Consider the following 19899-nt stretch of genomic DNA (forward strand, 5'->3'; position numbering starts at 1 on the left):
AACGGTACTGCACCAGTTGAGTAGTCCTCGACTTACGACCGGTTGAGTAGTCCTCGACTTACGACCGGTTGGGGGTCGCGGCATTAAACAGGTTGAGAACCACTGGTCTAGTGTCTCTTCTTAAAAACCTCCAGGGATGGAGTGCCCATGATTTCTGAAGGCAAGCTGTTCCACTGGTTAACTGTCCTCACTGTTAGGAACTTTCTCCTTAATTCCAGGTTGCTTCTCTCTTTGGTCAATTTCCAACCATTGTTTCTTGTCCTGCCCTCTGGTGCTTTGGAGAATAATTTGACCCCCTCTTCTTTGTGGCAGCCCCTCAAACACTGGAACACTGCTATCATGTCTCCCCTATTTCTTCTTTTCTTTAGCCAAACCCAAGTCCTGCAGCCGTTCTTCACCTCCAAGTTGTCTCAAGCTTTCCCATTTGCTGGGCTTTCATCCTAATCTCTGCGAAGTCAAGGCTCGGACCGACGCCCGTCACGTACTCCCCCCCCCCACCCCGTCTACTTTCTTCCTGATTTCCCCCGTGGGCGCTCTACCCTCCGCTTCCTCCCTATCCTCGTCTCCCCCGCTGAAATGGTTAAAGCAGCGGCTCTGCCATTCCTAGAGAGGGAACAGGAAATGCCGACCAGGGCCCCTTTAGAAGGGGAGGGGGCGCGGAATCTTCCTGTCCCGCCCCCTTTCCATTCTCGAGCGGACCGTGCAGTCCGCGGGTGGCGGCGATTGCAGGTGGGCGAGCCGATCCTTGCTCGCCCGGCAGCGGCGAGGGAAGGTCAGCGCGGGGGGAGCCGAGAGGGAGGCGCCCCGGGCGGGTGAACGGGGGACGAAAGCCCGCAGCGGGAGCGGGGAAGATCCATATCTCCGGGCCCGGTTTTGCAAAGCGGGGAGGCGAGGCAGGGCTTGGGGGGGGGGGACTCCGTGGATGCGCGTCCATGTTGTTTTCGGGTTGTCTCTTCCCGTTTTTCCCGATTCCCCCGGGAGCTTCAGGTCTTGCTCTGCCTCCGGAGGGGAAAAAACGGGGCCCACCCGAGCGGGGTGTTGGAGAGGAGGCGGAATCGGGCAGGCGAAAGTCAAGATCGCCCCCCGTTGCCCTCCTGGGGGGGGGATTCAAAGAGTCGTCCATGTTTTCTAAGCGCTACGACAGGCGGAGCCGACCTTGGATTTACTGGTGGTCTCCCATCCAGGTCTGGAATGATCAGGTTTGGCTTGGCTGATCTGTCAGGTTTCGCCTGACACATCAGTCCTGGCTCGCTGCTTAAGTGTGTGTGTGTGTGTGTGTGTGTGTGTGTATGTATCAATAATAGCTGCATGTGAGAATGTAGCTGGACCCCTGGCCTTTCTCACCCATCATTAGTTTGCAGGCAGGCAGGTTGGTTCTCCTGAGGTTTGGCCTGCAACCTCTGTGTTTTTCCCTGAGTGAAAGAGGAGGAGATATCAACCTATGCAGTAATGGGAAAAAGGTCCTCTTGGGGTTGGGGGGGGGAACTCCTCTTCTGCACATTCACTCCCCCCTCCCTGTCTGAAAGATCTGTCTGTCATCCTTACTGCATTTTAATTTACTTCATTTTAATGTTTTGAGGAGTTCTTGCTGCTCCCTGAGCTTGGTTGTCTTCTTTCAGACATTTCAGCACCCAGTTAGGTAACAGCATCAGTGTGAGGGAGGGTGTGGTTTGCTGTTTATATGCAGTAGTTGGCCCTGCCACTGTTGGTGGGGATGTGGTTTTCTCCTTGTTCTTTGATGAAGATATTGTTTAATGTTAGAATGCTTGTTGGCTTTTTATTGTTTGTCCCCTTAACAGCTTGAAGCAAAAAACAATGCCCTAATCAAGGAACTATCAGGAGAAAACCACATCTCTACCAACAGTGGCAGGGCAAGCTATAGATCAGGCATGTCAAACTCGCGACATCACGTGATGTTGCGCGACGTATCGGAGCTTTTTCGCCATTGCTGGCATTGGGGTGGGTGTGGCTCCGGTATGATGAAACCGGCCCGTGGGCCGGCAGTTTGACACCCTGCTATAGATAGAATCAGAATAGAGCTGGAAGGGACCTTGGAGGTCTTCTAGTCAAGCCCCCTGCTCAAGCAGGAGACCCTGCACCATTTCAGATAGGTGACTGTCCAGTCTTTTCTTGAAAGCCTCCAATGATGAAGCATCCACAACTTCTGGAGGCATGTTTCTCTGGTTAATTGTTCTCTCAGAAAATTTCTCCTTAGTTCTAGATTGCTTCTCTCCTTGATTAGTTTCCATCCATTCCTTCTTGTCCTGCCTTCAGGTACTTTGGAGAATAGATTGACCCTCTTCTTTGTGGCAGCCCCTTAGATATTGAAACACAGCTATCATGTCACCCCTAGTCCTTCTTTTCATTAACCTAGACTGCATGGCTAGTTTGAACTAGACTCAGTGGCTAGTAACTCTGATATTGACAATTGACTTGCTACATAAGTTTATCAAGAAAAGAAGAATGAAAGTATTTCTCTTTGAAGCATCTGGTTAGCCAATAGGAATGCTGGTCTGGATTGGTTTCCAATCTGTACTCTTCTTGGACCACCACCCCCTTGCCACTTGATGCTGTGTTTGTTCCTGATTCCCAATCATTTCCAGTTGCTTATCAGTCAATCCTTGCAGCTTGCACAGCATATTGACCAAGAATGCATATCTGCTTAGAAACAGCTTCTAAATATTGTGTGATTTCGTATTGCATTTAGATTTCTTATCTTTGGACTAGAAGCAAGGAATTGCAATTTCTCTTCTATATGAAGTCAATATATCTTAAGGTCACAGTGACCAGGCTTAGTCTAACATAGAGGTAAAGAGCTGAATTCTGTATCATAAGTCTGTATTCTGAATACAAAAACCACAAATCTGTCTGTACATTTTTTGGAAGGTATTAAAATAAATCTGGCTGTCTGTATGCACTATTGCATTGTTTCTCAATCTTGGCCACTTTAAGACAGGTGGACTTCAACTCTCAGAATACCACAGCCAAAAAAGCATAATAGGGTCCTATTATGATAATGAAAAAGTCTTTTCCATATTAGAAATACAGGTAGTCCTTGACTTACAACAGTTCACTTGTGACATTCAAAGTTACAGCAGCACTGAAAAAAGGGATTTTATGACCCTTCTTCACACTTCCATTACAGTATCTCCGTGGTCGTATGATCAAAATTCAGAGGCTTGGCAACTGACTCACGACAGTCGAAGTGTCCCGGGGTCACGTGATCACCTTTCACGACCTTCTGAACAAGCAAAGTCAATGGGGAAGGCAGATCCACTTAACAACCTTGTTACTAATTTAATAACTGGGGAGATTCACTTAACAACTGTGGCAAGGAAGTTTGTTACATGGAGCAAAATTCACTTAACAAAATGTCTCACTTAGCAACAGAAACTTTGGGCTCAGTTGTGATTGTAAGTCAAGGACTGCCTGTATACAGCATTATTTAAATAGAAATAATTCCATTTAATAGATAGCAATAAATGGATAGCAAACATCAACTAATGGTTTCATGGGTAGCAATTAATGGTTTAATGCAGTGGTTCTCAACCTTTTTAATGCCACGACCCCCAACCAGTCGTAAGTCGAGGACTACTTAACCAGTCATAAGTCGAGGACTACTCAACTGGTGCAGCACCGTTTGCAGAATGGGACTTTTGGCGGGCTCAGCAGGGCAGAGACAGCCTGGACAATTCCTATTGGCTTTTGAAAGCCAATAGAATTAGACTCTATTCAAGAGAGTCTATTCTATTAGCTTTCAAAAGCCAATAGAATAAAAGGGAGTAGCACAGCTAAGGAAAAGGAGAAAAAAATGGCAGACTGCGTTGTTTGGCGACCCCCGTGAAATGGTCGTTCGACCCCAAATGGGGTCCCGACCCACAGGTTGAGAACCACTGGTTTAATGGGTAGCAATTAATGGATTAATAGATAGCAATTAAGGTAATAATGGATAGCAAATGTGAACATGTGTCCCCAGGGCATTGCAACTATTGTAAATAGATGCTGTTTGACTAATATCTGAATGTTGATCACATTATTACAGGGGGGGGGGCTGTGATGCTTTTAAGCATGGGTATCAATCTCAATTGTGTCATGTGACGTATCATGACATATTGCGACATTTTTTGCCTTTGCGGAACCGGGGTGGGCATGGCCTGCATGTGATGCCTCCGGCCCACAGGCTGCCAGCTTGACACCCCTGGTTTTAAGTATAAGGATTAACTGCAAGTGACTTTTCAGCACAGTTGTAACTTCAGATGGTTGTTAAATAAATCATAATTTGAGGATTACTTGTAAACAGATTGGTTCCTCCTAGCTTTTCAGGGACGGGCAATGTCAGATATATCCTACTACCTAACTGGGCTCCCTTTTTCTCTTCTTTCTATACTGTTAAGTATATGCCATACAAAATCAGGTGATGAACGAAGGTGATTGAACGTTTTCAATTAGGTTGAAAACGAAGCCAATTATTTTATTTAAATGAAACACCTTGAGGTATAGCAAGTATTTTTCAGCTGGGAAGCTGAAAAAGGTGCCGTGGGGAACAGCAGGCCACGTTGCTGCAAAATAATCACATCCATGGTTTCTGTGAAGTTATCAGATATCAAGCTAAATGTAATTGCGGTTTCATAAAAATGATGTCAGTAAATATATATCAGCTTTTCAAGGTAGGCCAGGTAGGGGAATACACACTATAGGAAATAGTAGATTCCATTTTATTTATCTAGGCCCGTGGTGGCGAACTTATGGCACGGGTGCCACAGGTGGCACGCAGAGCCCTCTCTGTGGGCACGTGCGCCGTCACCCCAGTTCTAGGCCTTCAGCTGGGTATTATAAAACCTTTTCCCTTTAGGCCTCCACCACCGTGTGCAAAAAAAAAAAAAAGGTTCAATCAATCAATTTCAATTTCTTGCGGGGGAAAAAAAAAGATCTCGCAAAGTTGGAATTGATTAATTGAACTTTTTAGTCCCACCCAGTCTGCCATTATCACCGCAGCCACACCCACCCAATGGGCCACGCCCACCTGGCACCTGAAGATGCATAAGTAGGTTTTGGGTTGCAGTTTGGGCACTCGGTCTCTAAAAGGTTCACCATCACTGATCTAGGCTGTAACAACAAAATCTTGAAAGTCTGACTATGTTTCCTTCCTCCTATATTGAACAGCATCAAGGAAAGACAGTCTTAACTTTCCTTCTCACGTTTTCTTGTTTTCCTGGGCTCCTATTTTGCTAATCATGTTTTTCTGTGAGACCGTCTCTCTACTCTTCTAAAATATGCATATATTTTAAGGTAGTGAATTCATAGAGTTGGAAGGGACCTCAGAGGTCTTCTAGCCCAACCCACTGCTCAAGGCAGAAGACTATCCATCCCTATCAAATGGTTGTCCAATCTGTTTTTGTAAAACTTGCACTGATGGAACACCCTGAATTCTGGGAAGCAAGCTATTTCATCGATTAATTGTGCTAACTGTCAGAAAATTTCTCTTTCTAGGTTGAATCTATCTTTTAACAAGCTTCCATCCATGACTTCTTGTCCTGTCCTCTGGTGCTTTGGAGAATAAGCCCTTTTCTCTGACAGCCCCCCAAGACAGTTATCACCCCCCCGTTCTTGAATTGGGTATGTCTAGTTTAACGAAGAGAAGGACGAGGGGGGACATGATAGCAGAGTTCCAATATCTCAGGGGCTGCCACAAAGAAGAGGGAGTCAAGCTATTCTCCAAAGCACCTGAAGGCAGGGCAAGAAGCAACGGATGGAAACTAACCAAGGAGAGAAGCAACCTAGAACTAAGGAGAAACTTCCTGACTGTTAGAACAATTAACCAGTGGAACAACCTGCCTCCAGAAGCGGTGAATCTCCAACACTGGAAGTTTTTAAGAAGAAACTGGACAGCCATTTGTCCGAAATGGTATAGGGTTTCCTGCCTGAGCAGGGGGTTGGACTAGATGACCTCCAAGGTCCCTTCCAACTTTACTATTATTATTATTATCATATGATTTAGCTTCCCAGCACTTTTATCATCTTTGTGGCTCTGCTCTGCACACCTTTTTGTATCCAAGCTTGTGAAACCCTCCCAAAGCCCATACTAATAGGAAATTTCATTTCAGCTTAGGAAAGGGAGCCCGAACTAAAGGTGGAAGCTGCTGGGCTTGGAACAACAGAGAAATCAGAGGAGCAGGAAAAAAAAATCTAGATGTCCAGGTTTAAATAATCATGAAGTTATTTGGTGGTTTCTCCCCCCCCCCAAAACTGAAATATGTTCTTCAAAGGAGAGTTTGATGCCAGTCAGCAGTTGAGTAAGAAGAAGGGTGACCCCCAACTTTGCAAGGAGAACAGGTAGTCCTCGACTTACAACAGTTCATTTAGTGACCATTCAAAGTTACAATGATACTGAAAAAAATGACTTATGACCCTTTGTCACACGTTTGGATGCTTGACAACTGATTTATGACCGTTGCAGTGTCCCGGGGGTCATGTGATCACCTTTTGCGATCTTCTGGCAAGCAAAGTTAATGAAGAAGCCAGATTCGCTTAACAACCATGTTATGAACAGCTACGGTGATTCACTTAACAACTGTGGCAAGAAAGATTGTAAAAATCGGGTAAAATTCACTTAACAAATGTCTCGCTCAGCAACAAAAATTCTGGGCTCCATTGTGGTCGTAGGTTGAGGACTACCTGCACAGGAGGGGGGAAATGTGCATCAACTCTGCAAGCATGGCATTGGAGCCCCGCCCCTTTTGCATTGTGCATCCAATGGCAATGCTTGTTCAAAGGAGGCAGGGCTTGCATCACAAGGCTGCACCTGCCATTTTGACGCCGTCTGATTGTCACAGCAGTAGAGAATTCCTGCAGGGGCCGATTGCTAAATGGAAAAAAAAAATGTGGAAAGTATAGGAAAAGGAGACACTGCGGAGTTGGAAGGGCGGTTCAAGTGTTCCTAGGATGATGGAGAAAAGCAGAAGGTGTGTTGCTGAATGCTGATGTTCTTTTGAAACTTAATGCTTATATAGTAAGTGTTGCCTGTCAGCTAAAGGTCTTCAGTGTCGCAATCATGGTTATACTTTAAACCAGTCCTTCTCAACCTTGGCGACTTTTAAGATGTGTGGAGTTCAGCTCCCAGGATTTCCCAGCAGCCGTGTTGGTGGGAGAATGCTGTGAGTTAAGTTCACACAAGGTTGAGAAACACTGCTTTAAACAATATATAAATAATAGCACCAGTGCATCTTAGGCACTACTGTGTTCTTAGGGATCTTTAAATGCCTTCAGATTTGATTCTGGAATGGAAAAGCAGAAGCATTAGAAATAGAGATTTTTTTTTTTTAAAGAAAAATGATCTGAAAAATATTAAGAGAAATTTGGTTCTAGTTCCTGTCATGTGATCATGGTGCGGCTGCTTTGAGTTCCACCTAGCACAGGGGTTCTCAACCTTGGCAACTTTAAGACTTGTGGACTTCAACTCCCAGAATTCCTCAGCCAGCAAAGCTGGCTGAGGAATTCTGGGAATTGAAGTCCACAAGTCTTAAAGTTGCCAAGGTTGAGAACCCCTGACCTAGCAGGACTGGGCAGAAATTGATACACGTCTCTTCATGGTATTCTCATTTTTCTTCTAGGCATTGGGCAGTGGAGAAAGAGACAACCGCTTCTGCTAAGACGGACAACATTCTCTTGTGAGTCTGTGAAGATCCAAGTCCTCATGGAGGCCGTCCCAGAAGAGGATGAAAATGCCAGCTTGCTGGGTAAGAGAATTTGGGCAGCTGGTCCAAAACCCTTAAGAATAAGAGGGAATGTCTTGCTCATTTCACACCCAGGCTGCCTCTGTCCTGGGAACTACATCTTACTTCAGCACAAGTAGTCCTCGATTTACAACAGTCCATTTAGTGACCGTTTGAAGTTACGACGACACTGAAAAAAGTGACTTATGACCATTTTTCATACTTAACGCCCATTGCGGCATGATCACGTGATCAAAATTCAGATACTTGGCAACTGGCTCCTGTTTATGACGATTGCGGTGTCCCAAGCAATTGTCAATGGGGAAGCCAAAGTCACATCAGAAGGTCACAAAAGATGATCACATGACTACGGGACACCACAACCGTCATGAATCAGTTGCCAAGCAAGGGTTGTTAAGTCGTAAGACACTTTTTTAAGTGTTGTAACTTTGGTCACTAAACAAATGGTCAAGGATTACCTGTATCCCACTGAGTCACCAACCCTTTCAAGGGTGTCTTACGTTTGGATTGGGCAGCCTTTGGGCATGCTGGCTGGGGAATTCTGGGAGTTGAAGTCCACCTATCTTAAAGTTGCTAAGATTGAGAGTTGCTGCTCTAGTGCTTGCTGGATTAGCTGCTTCACGTAACGCCCCGGTTCCTTCACTGACTTGTATTGCATGTGGAAATAGCCACTGAGCAGACAAATCCAATGGGATATGGAATCTTTCGTATTCTTGTGATCTCATTGGCTGCTTTTTTATTATTATTATTCCTGCAGGCAACGGGGAAGTGACGGAGCCCGAAGTGGCGACCTGCTGGATGGTGCGGCCTGACTATATGGAATTCAATGGGGATTTGCTGGAGGAGAACATGTATGAGTTTCCTGGGATATCTATGGTCGAGGAGGGGAGCCATTCAGAAGCAGCAGTAGAAGCGTCTTCCTTTTGTGGAAAAGGCCCAGGCTGTACCAGCAGCATCCCAGACTCCTTTAACGACCAGAAATCCATGGTTAGAGAGAAGCCCTACAAGTGCTCATTCTGTGGGGAAAGTTTCAAGCAGCGCTCCTATCTGGTCAAACACGAGAGGACCCACACAGGAGAAAAACCCTACAAGTGCTCGGTGTGTGGGAAAAGCTTCAGCCAGAGTTCCCACATCATTACGCACGAGAGAACTCACACGGGAGAGAAACCCTATCAGTGCTCGGACTGCGGGAAGAGCTTCAACCGCAAAGCCAACCTCCTGGCGCACGAGAGGACCCACACGGGGGAGAAACCTTACGCCTGTTCGGATTGCGGCAAGTGCTTCAGCCAGAGCTCGTGGCTGATGGCTCATAAAATCATCCACACCGGGGAGAAACCGTTTAAGTGTTTGGTCTGCGGGAAACGTTTCAATAACCGTTCGAGCCTTATTAAACACAAGAGGTCTCATTCGGAAGAGAAGCCCTACATTTGCTCGGACTGCGGGAAGTCCTTCAAGGAGAGCTCTAAGCTTATCAAACATCAAAGAATTCACACGGGCGAGAAACCGTACAGGTGCCCTTTGTGCGGCAAAGGCTTCTGCTTCAAGTCCAGCCTGAGCCAACACGAGCGAACGCACACGGGAGAGAAGCCCTACGCCTGCTGCGTCTGCGGGAAAACCTTCCGGCAGAAGTCGCATCTCATCAGGCACGAGAAGATGCACATGGGAGACAAATCCTACGCCTGTTAAGGCTGCCGCAAAGCCATCGGCTGGGGCTCAGGTAGCACAGGTAGAACGACGTGTTCTCCCTGCAGGGAGAGATACACAGCTGAAGTTCTGCCAGCCCCTGCAGTGGCAGAAGGAAGTAAAGCAAACCAGGAATTGGAAGGACAGTGTTCTGGGACTTGAAACTTGAAATTCATTTAAGCCCGCTTTGTAAATCTTTTGCAATTTTCTTTTTCTAATAAAAGAAAACCAAAGTAGATCTCCCAACTTAGTCTATCCCTCCTTGTTTCAAGCTTCTCAAATCTGTCCAGAGTTACCTTGAGGTAAGATGGGCGGCTACCCTATAAATTTTGAAAATAAAATAAATAAAATGTAGAGTCGACCTCCTTAGCAGTCCTGATTAGTAGGGAGCTGCTTCAAAGGAAGGCATATTGCAGAAATTGGGGGAAAGAGGCTGACCCATTGAAAGGAAAAGGAAAACAGGTAAAGGGGAACTGGTGTTCTAAATAACCACCACACTGCAGTGTGGGATTGTGTTGGAGGCACTTCTTATATCGACTCTATCATATGGAAGGTGACTTTCACATTGGTCATTAAAACATGATGGTTTTTTAGGTAATTGTACTCTAAAGCCCCCTGTTGGCTCCTTGCTGTAACTCAAGAAAGGCCACAGAGAGGATCAAAATATTTTCTAATAGATTAGAAGCATATAGAACAGTGATGGAGAACCTTTTAGAGACCGAGTGCCCAAACTGCAACCCAGAACCCACTTATGCATCATTGGGTGCCGGGTGGGTGTGGCCCATTGGGTGGGCATGGCTACGGTGGTAACAGCAGACTGGATGGGACTAAAAAGTTCAATTAATCCCAACTTTGCAAGATCTTTTTTCCCCCGCCCCGTGAGAAGTTGAAATTGACTGATTGAACTTTTTTTTTTTTTTACATGGCGGCGGAGGCCTAAAATGAAAAGGTTTTATAAAACCCAGCTGAAGGCCTAGGATTGGGGCGACGGTGCGCGTGCCCACAGAGAGGGCTCTGAATGCCACCTCTGGCACCCATGCCATAGGTTCGCCACCACAGATATAGAATTCTTGCAGCTATTAACATACACAATCTCAGTTTAGTAATAAGAAATACATGTTTTGGTAAAGTTTTAATAAAAGTGTATCAGGGTCAAATGGAATTAAAACTTTCAACATTTCTTTCACTCTATGATAAATTATTTTCCTATTATTGTTGAGCTTTGCAGCACATAAGGAAGGATCCATTTATTCAATGCCTTTGCAGCATTTTATAGAAAAAGATATTCATCTTGGCAACCAAGAATGGAATAATATACTAGTAATAAAGTGTCTTACACCAAGTCACTCAAAGTAGATTTTTGAAATTTGAAGTACATGCAATAGATTTTCCATTGGAATTCCCATTGTTCCACTTCTATAGCTATACACAAATTTTACATTCATTTTAATCATAGGTTTTTAGAAACCTCTCCAGAACTGTTATTTCACTAATAAACTATACGTTGTGCCTCAAACCAAGAAATGCTAAATTGTGAAAAAGGAAACATTTGAGACATCAATAGCCTTTCTCCAACAGATTTTATATATATATTCAATAATGATGGTGAAAATGCGACTCCCGGGCATAATTATAAATGGAATGAATAAAGCGCGTTCACCAGGAGAGTTTAAAGTTAAAATACTTTAATTAAAGTATTTTACTATATTAAAAGGTTGCCAAGCTTTCGTTGGGAAAACTCCCCAACATCTTCAGGGCTGAGAGACCGTTTCTAACAAGGTGGTTTAAACGGGTTCCATAGACGTCTGTGCTTGGTTCCTAGACTGTACCAGCATTCCTGGCTGAACAGCTGATAGGTGGGAGGGGGAATCAGAGTAAAGATTTCTTCCATCATTCTCTCGAGCACTTGTGTTCATATCTCCGTTTGAATCATCCTCCATTATGGTGTCCTCCATGCTCATCTTCCCTCGTAGGTCAATATTTAAGTTAAATCCCCCCCATTTCTGTGAGCAAAAGTCTGTTGGTATTTGGGCAGATTCCCCGATCATGTTACTTTCCCTTTTATCAAGCGAACGGGTTGGGGAGTTTTCCCAACGAAAGCTTGGCAACCTTTTAATATAGTAAAATACTTTAATTAAAGTATTTTACTTTACACTCTCCTGGTGACGCGCTTATTCATTCCATTTATATAATATATATGTGTATATATATATATATATATAATAGATATCTATCTATATATATATATATATATATATATATATATATATATATATATATATGTCTGTTAAAGGAATATTTAAAAGAGGTATAACCCCTTATAACTTTAAGTGCCCTTCAAATGGCACTTAAAAAGGTGACTTATGACTGTTTTTCATGCTAACAATCATTGTAGCATTCCCGAGGTCACATGATCTAAATGTCAGGTTTCCCAGACAGGAATATATGAAAGGGGAGGAGACTGTCAGGGCCTTCAAATATGATGTTTCAAACATGGCCTCTGCAGTTGACCCATCAGGTGAAGGGTCTAATTCAGGGGTGGGGAACCTTGGCTCTTTTATAACTTGTGGACTTCAACTTCCAGAATTCCTGAGCCAGCCATGCTGAGGGGAAAAGGGAGGTTTCCAAGATGAGCCATGCTGGCTCAGGAATTCTGGGAGTTGAAGGCCACAAGTCACAAAAGCCAAGGTTCCCCACCCCTGGTCTAGTTCATGAAATTGGAATGTCAAAATAGGTTTTTGAGAATCGGTTGCAGGCTTCTTCACAATTTCCCAGGATTAATGTGGTCTATCATGCTTTTTTCTATGACCAAGGTATTTTTGCAACAAAACCTGCTCGCCTATTCTTCCTTTTAGAGCAACACAATTGCCTAGCAATTTTACACTTCCGTCCTCCATATCAAGAACAGTCTGATCAGGCTGTTCTTCCTTGCAGGTTGTAGGATGGCATTGGGGAACTGACTCCAAATACAGGTAGTCCCCGATTTACAACAGTTCATTTAGTGACGGTTCAAAGTTACCACAGCATCAAGGTGACTTATGACCATTTTTTCACACTTACGACCTTTGCAGCATCCCCATGATCATGTGATCAAAATTCAGATACTTGGCAACCGGTTCATATTTATGACTTGCTGTGTCCTGAGGTCATGTGATCGATCCCCTTTTGTGACCTTCTGACAAAGGGGGAACAAGATTCAATTACCCACTGGGTAAGTAACTTAACAACTGCAGTGATTCACTTAACAAATGTGGCAAGAAAAGTTGTAAAATGGAGAAAATTCACTTAACAAATGTCTCACAGCAGAAATTTGGGGCTCAACTGTAGTCATAAATTGAGGACTATCTGTAGTGCCTTTCTCAGATATGGTTTTGAGTCTAGGTCTTGGGAATGTAAGAAGAAATGATGGTCAGGATGCTGCTGCAATTTGGACAAGACTACCAGTCTTCGCTGCTGAACTTGGTGATTTTCTTGCAGATATTTCATTCCATATAGTAAAGATATTATTTATCTTTATTATCTTTCTTACTCCCCCCCTCTTATTGGTGTTATTATTCTGTTGCTTTGCATGCACTGAAGAAAAATTTCTCAAGCCTTTTAATTACACTTGGCCAAATCAAGTGTTCAATTCTCCAAACTAGGTAACATCTTAATTTTAAGATATTGCTGCCACTTAGTGACCAGATTTAGAATTGCACTGTCTGAATATTTGTAGCCCCATTTGGAGATGACAAGACGACAACTGGTTTGAAATACCATTTAATAAACCATGGGAAAAAATTCATACAACAGAGTAAGTCTACACATGCTTTATTTGTGGGAAAAGAATTCTTTCAAAAATCACATCTCATTAAACATGGAACCAGCCATACAGAGGTAAGAGACCACATACATTTTCAACCTGTGAAAAATGTTCCATCAAGGATCCCATCTTATTAACCATGAAAGGAGACCGGGGGGGGGGGGGGGAGAGAAGAGGAAATCTGCTTGTTCAGTATGGGGTACAAACACTGAGTCATAAAATACCCCTCATCATTCATGAAGAAATACATACAGGAGAAAAACCATATCAATGCTCCCTGTGCAATGAAAGCTTTTCTTAGCGTGCTGGGCTTTACTGCACACAAGATCCCTCACAGAGGAGTAAAACATATTTGTGGTGGTCCATGTGCACAAAATGCTTCAGTAACAGGCATGTCTGGTTAAGACATGAGCAAATTCATCTGGGAGAGGAAGGTACCCTTGTCCCACCTGTGGGAAGAGGTTTTAGCTCGTCCTCGGGGGTCTTCTCCAGCACAGAAGAATTTATATGGGGGAAATGCCCTATAAATGGTTGATTTATGGAAAAGGCTTCCGTCATAAAAACTTCCGAGACATAAGGGAAACCATACAGGAGAAAAACCATATACATGCTTGGTCTGTGGAACGGTTATAGCTGGAAAAGTCACCTGGCTGTCCACAGGAGGGGCCATAAGGAAGAAAAATTACATACATGGTCATTGTGTGGGAAATACTTGAACAAAGGATCCAATCTTCTTAGTCATAAAAAGTCTCGAATCCATGGGAAAACTTACAGGAGAGACACCCTATAAATGCTCTGTATGTGAAAAAAGGTAGAGTGGGAGAACTAACACAGGAAAGCAGTCACACACAAGAAAAATATTAACCACGTGTGTTCCGTGAGAAAAGTTTCAAGTAAAGGTTCAACCTCACTCACTATGAAAGAGGCCATGCTGGAAAAATTCTGCATACACGTTCAGTCTGTGGGAGAAACTACAGGTATGAGGCTAACCTTCTCAGACAAATGAAAACCCACATGGGGTAGAATTCATATTTGTTCTCCGTTTGCAGGAAAAAGGTTTGGCAATGAATCCCATAAAAGAATTCACACTGGAGAAAAAGGCTACTACACCTGTTCGGTCTGTGGGAAGAACTTCAAGCACAGAACAAGTTACACCGAACATCAAAAAAATCCACTCAGGAAAAGCTGTACATGTGCTCTGTCTGCGTAAAGGAACATTTGGGAGAATCCACATAGGGGAGAAACTGTATTCACACAGGGTTTATGGGAAAAGGTTCAAGAAAAAAGCGAGCTTCACATCCCCATGAAAGAAGCCACATGGGAGAGAAATCACACGTGCTCCCTCTGTGAGAAACGTTTTGGGCGAAGATAAAACCTCATGAATCACGAAAGAATCCACACGGAAGAAAACACAGATGTATCCGGCCTGCGGGAAAAGTTTCTGAACGAAAGCATACCTGAGGAGATATGAAAAAAATGAAAAAATCCAATGTGAGATGAAAGAGTCTCTATGTATAGCTTTTGTCTACTTCAGGAATATCTCAAAGGGATGACACAAGGAGGCAAATGTCAAAAGGGGAATCATGTTGCAAGTTCCACACAGTTTCAATGTGTGTTGTGACTTTGTATGCCTTACAACAGCGTTTTTCAACCTTGATGCCTTAAAGTGTGTGGACTTCAACTGCAAGAATTCCCCAGCTTGCATGAGGTAAGTATTTTTATTTTTCATCTTATCTTATGTAATTTATTAGTACAGGTCATCCTTCATTTACAACCATAACTGAGCCCAAAATCTCTGTTGCTAAGTGAGACCTGTGTTAAGTGAGTTTTGCCCCATTTTACAACCTTTCCTGTCACGTATATGAAATGAATCACTGCAGTTGTTCGGTTAAGGCAGGGGTAGGCAACCTTGGCTCTTTTATGACTCGTGGACTTCAACTCCCAGAATTCCTCAGCTTGGAAACTTCTCCCTTTCCCCTAAGCATGGCTGGCTCAGGAATTCTGGGAGTTGAAGTCCACCAGTCATAAAAGAGCCAAGGTTGCCTACCCCTGGGTTAGGGTCACGGTTGTTAATCTAGTGAATCTAGTTTCCTCTTTGCTGGTCAGAAGGTTGCAAAAGGGGATCACATGACTCTGGGACTTTGCAACCGTCATAAAGGTAAGTCAGCTGTCAAGCATCTGAATGTAAATCATGTGACCCTGGGAATGCTGCAATGGTCATTTAAGTGTGAAAAATGGCCGTAAGTCACTTTTTTCCAGTGCCATTGTAACTTTGAAGGTCACTAAGTGAACTGTTGTAAGTTGAGAACTACCTGTAACTGGCTCCAAATAACAAGGGATCTTTGGTAGCAATGGAGAGATTAAAACCCAAGGTTCCCCACTCCTAGTCTAGGGCCACTACCCTATGCTGACTCTAGGGCTGACCCAAGTGGTCTTCCGGTCTGAGGAGCAACTAAAACCCGAGTTTAATGGAGATTCTCAGATGTCCAGGTCATGGTTGTCCCAAAGGTGCTTTTTTCACGAGGCAACTGGACTTTCTTGTTTTTCTTTGAAGACATTTTGCTTCTCATCCAAGAAGCTTCTTCAGCTCTGACTGGATGGTGGGGAAGGGAAGGATCCAGTCAGAGCTGAAGAAGCTTCTTGGGTGAGAAGTGAAACGTCTTCAAAGAAAAACAAGGAAATCCAGTTGCCTCATGAAAAAAGCACCTTTGGGTAAAAACCAGGTCTTCCTGCTCCCAGCCCAGCCCCTTTATCTCTGGCCCACACTGTCTCTTTTTAAAGATAATAATAATAATAATAAAAGTTGGAAGGGACCTTGGAGGTCATCTACTCCAACACCCTGCTCAGGCAGGAAACCCTATACCATTTCAGACAAATGGCTGTCCAGTCTCTTCTTAAAAACTTCCAGTGTTGGAGCATTCACCGCTTCTGGAGGCAGGTTGTTCCACTGGTTAATTGTTCTAACTGTCAGGAAATTTCTCCTTAGTTCTAGGTTGCTTCTCTCCTTGATTAGTTTCCATCCGTTGCTTCTTGTCCTGCCTTCAGGTGCTTTGGAGAATCGCTTGACTCCCTCTTCTTTGTGGCAATCCCTGAGATACTGGAACACTGCTATCATGTCCTTCCTCGTCCATCTCTTCATTAAACATGACATACCCAATTCCAGCAACTGTTCCTTATGTTTTAGCCTCCAGTCCCCTAATCATCTTTGTTGCTCTTTGTTGCATTTAGCTACCCAACTTTGTTGCATTTAGCTACCCAACTAAATGGCCATCATTACCTCTTTGGACACGAACTCCTCGGATCAGTTATGTATTGTGTGAAGAAGCACTTCCTTTTTGCCTCTTCTAAGCCTTGCAGTCAGCTTCCCTGGGACTTCAGTCATGTTCGGTTCTCAGTTGCCTTTTGTCCAAACAATTTAAGTCTGAAGTCTTCTCACTTCAACACATCCTTTAAAAAAAAACAAACCACACAACAATTTCCCTTTGAAACTTATTTAGATCGAGAGTACATACCACAAAGCAGGACAAGATAAGTATAGATAGTCCTCGACTTACAACAGTTCATTTAGTGACCATTCAAAGTTACAATGGCACAGAAAAGTGACCTACGACCCTTTTTATCACACTTATGTTGAAACATCCCCATGATCATGTGATCAAAACTGACTCATATTTGTTGCAGTGTCCCCCCAGATCATGCAATCTTCTGAAAGCAAAGTCAATGGGGAAGCCAGATTAAGTGAATCTGGTTTCCTCATTGACTTTACTTGTGAGAAAGTTGCAAAAGGGGATAGATCACCTGATCCAGGGACACTGCAACTGTCACGAATATGAACCAGTTGCCAAGCATACAAATTTTGATGACTTGATCATGGGGATGCTGCAACGGTGTTAAGTGTGAAAAATGGTCATAGGTCACTTTTCTCAATGCCACTGTAACTTCAGCCGGTCACTAAACAAATTATTGTAAATGGAGGACTACCTGTATTCTGAATTCCTAGAAGAACAGTCAGCATTGGGAAATGCAATAACTGCATACCAGAAAAATGTCAGATTGAAGTCACCTACCTGATCTGAAATGAAGCCGAATTAAATGTAATGCATTTCCTGATGTTGGGTGTGTGTTTTTTGGTTCATTTCCTGCTTTTGATTTCCTGGTGCTTCTGTAGTTGGCAATTAAGGCCAATTACAAAAAAAATATACAGGTAATCCTCAGCTTACTATTGCAGTTGAGCCCAAAATTTATGTTACTCAGTGAGACATTTGTTGAGTTTTGGCCCATTTTACAAGCTTGTTTGCCACAGTTGTTAAGTGAATCACTTCTGTTATTCAGTTAGTAGCGGAGTTGCTAAGTGACTCTGGCTTCCCTATTGATTTTGTTTGTCAGAAGGTCGCAAAAGGGGATCACGTGATCCTGGGACACTGCAACTGTCATAAATATGAGTCAGGGACCAATTGTCTGAATTTTGATCACATGACCATGGAGATGGTACAACAGTCGTAAGTGTGAAAAACAGCCATACATTTCTTTTTTCAGTGCCACTGTAACTTTGAATGGTCACTAAGTGAACTGTTGTAAATCGAGGACTACCTGTATTATAAATAGGACAGGCCACAAAACTCAGTTCATGCAGGGCACGGAATACAGGTAGCTCTCGACATACATTAGTTCGTTTAGTGATCGTTCAAACTTACAATGGCACTGAAAAAAGTGACTTTTTTCATGCTTACAACTGTTGTGGCATCCATATGGTCACGTGATCAAAATTCAGACACTTGGCAACTGACTCACATTTATGATGGCTGCAGTGTCCCGGGGTCACGTGATCGCCTTTTGCGACCTTACGATCAGTAAAGTCAATGGGGAACCCAGATTCACTTAACAACCATGTTACTAACTTAACAACTGCAGTGGTTCACTTAACAAATGTGGCAAGAAAGGCTGTAAAATGGGGCAAAATTCACTTAACAAATGCCTTGATTATCAACAGAAATTTTGGGCTCAGTTGTGATCATAAGTCAGTTCCTGTAGTAGGAATGTGAGGAGACCTCAATGAAAACCCATAGCTAAACTGGAACAGCAATTTCAGAATTTTTTTCAAGTACAAAGAAGGATCCAACACCCCTACAGACAAAATCTTAATTCTCCAGCCATCATTCTAGCATCTGGAATTCTGGGAGTTGGTCCATACATCTTAGTTTCCAACGTTCCAACACTGGAATAGACACTTCTTTGCTATAATGAGTTATGTGCCATCAAGTTGTTTTAAACTCCTAACTACCACATAGATGCATTTTTGTGTAAAAGTTATTATTAATTCCCCCCCTATACATCATGGTTCAGTCCAAGCTGGGAATAAACAACATGGCCACTGCTTTAGAAAGAAGGTTGCAGTTTATAGAAGAGGAGAGCCAGACAGAAAGATGGCTCTGGAAGAAAACAAAGAGAGCACATGTAGGGAATGGGTTTTTATACCCTCTGGAGCCTTTTGTTTGGAATTGTTCCTGTGGCATCAACTTTGACCTGAGTCTGGGTGTGCCCTTTGGCATCTGTGGGTTAATCCTATGTCCTATCTTAGAGTTTGGGTGGGGTATGTAGATTTTAGGTGTCTTTGTCTTCTTAATCTTCTAGCTTCAATCTTCCTCAATGGTTTACTTCCTAATTTCTACAGAGCTGGTTTCTGCTTGGGGGAAGGGAGACTTGGGGATATTAAAAAAACTGGGCATGCTTTTCTGCCTCTTTAAGATCCTTTGAGGAAATATATTTTTTTGCCCTTTTAATATTTCCTTCTTGGGGGGGGGGGCGCTAACTTCCCACACTAGAATCAACAACCCCTCACATCAAAAATCTAAGAGTCATCAGCCCCAGCCCCAGGGAAGCAGGATATGACCTTTGGGACATAATAGGATTAACCCACCACCATCAGAATACCAGAAAGACAGACTCAGATCAAAGTTCATGCCACAGGAACAACTCCAAACAAAAGGCTCCAGAGCAGTGATTCTCAACCTTTTTAATGCCACGACCCCCAACCGGTCGTAAGTCGAGGACTTTCCCTGCCTGGGAACACTGCGCATGCGTGGTGCCGCTCCCTGCGCTGGCCAAGGCGTAGCTGGCAAGCGGCAGAGACAGAGCCGGCCTCCCACCTCCCTCCCCTGGCCCTCTTTTACTTACATTTTTAGTAGTTGCTCAGCAGGGAGGGGTGGAAACTGCCAGACAGCTTGCCTTCACTGCAGACAACTTGCAGCAGCATTTGCAGAATGGGACTTTGGTGGGCTCAGCAGAGCAGAGACAGCCTGGACAATTCCTATTGGCTCTCCTCTTCAATAAATTGCAACCTTCTTTCTAAAGCAGTCACCATGTTGTTTATTCCCAGCTTGGACTGAATCATGAAGACTTTTCCTTCAACACAAAAATTAGAGCCCAAAGTAAGACAATGTGTGACTCTGAAGAAAGTATTTGAGCCCCCCCCTCCCCCAGCACCACTAACCAGGCTTCCAACAACTTGTCCAAAAACCCTTAAGTTTGTAAAGCTCTGGAGTTTGTAAAATTTCCTTACACTACTTGTAAATGGAGATATGGGAGGGGCTGGGAATAAAATCCACTAATGCAGGGGTTCTCAACCTTGGCAACTTTAAGACTTGTGGACTTCAACTCCCAGAATTCCTCAGCCAGCAAAGC

At 43.7% G+C, this 19899-nt stretch overlaps 1 protein-coding gene and 1 long non-coding RNA gene across 3 annotated transcripts; one reads left to right on the top strand and one right to left on the bottom strand.

Moving 5' to 3' along the window:
- Positions 1 to 662: 662 nt before the first annotated feature.
- Positions 663 to 9662, top strand: LOC120305171 (zinc finger protein 239-like). Of its 2 annotated transcripts, none has more exons than XM_039336605.1 (3): positions 663 to 772; positions 7611 to 7736; positions 8491 to 9662. In XM_039336605.1, the coding sequence occupies exons 2-3, from the start codon at positions 7694 to 7696 to the stop codon at positions 9417 to 9419; spliced, it is 972 nt and encodes a 323-aa protein (XP_039192539.1). In that variant the 5' UTR covers positions 663 to 772; positions 7611 to 7693; the 3' UTR covers positions 9420 to 9662. The 2 variants fall into 2 exon arrangements, with proteins under 2 accessions (XP_039192539.1, XP_039192540.1); XM_039336606.1 differs by having other exon boundaries at positions 678 to 729.
- A 3547-nt stretch (positions 9663 to 13209) lies between these two features.
- On the bottom strand, positions 13210 to 19454 carry LOC120305172. The gene is made up of 3 exons (XR_005555946.1): positions 19393 to 19454; positions 16496 to 16665; positions 13210 to 14675 (listed from the first exon to the last, which is right to left on the bottom strand). It is a non-coding gene; the product is annotated as an uncharacterized LOC120305172 (long non-coding RNA).
- Positions 19455 to 19899: the final 445 nt, after the last annotated feature.

This window comes from Crotalus tigris, unplaced genomic scaffold (assembly GCF_016545835.1).
Source record: "Crotalus tigris isolate CLP2741 ecotype Arizona unplaced genomic scaffold, ASM1654583v1 scf7180000017666.379230911805:20528666, whole genome shotgun sequence".
NCBI lineage: Eukaryota > Metazoa > Chordata > Lepidosauria > Squamata > Viperidae > Crotalus > Crotalus tigris.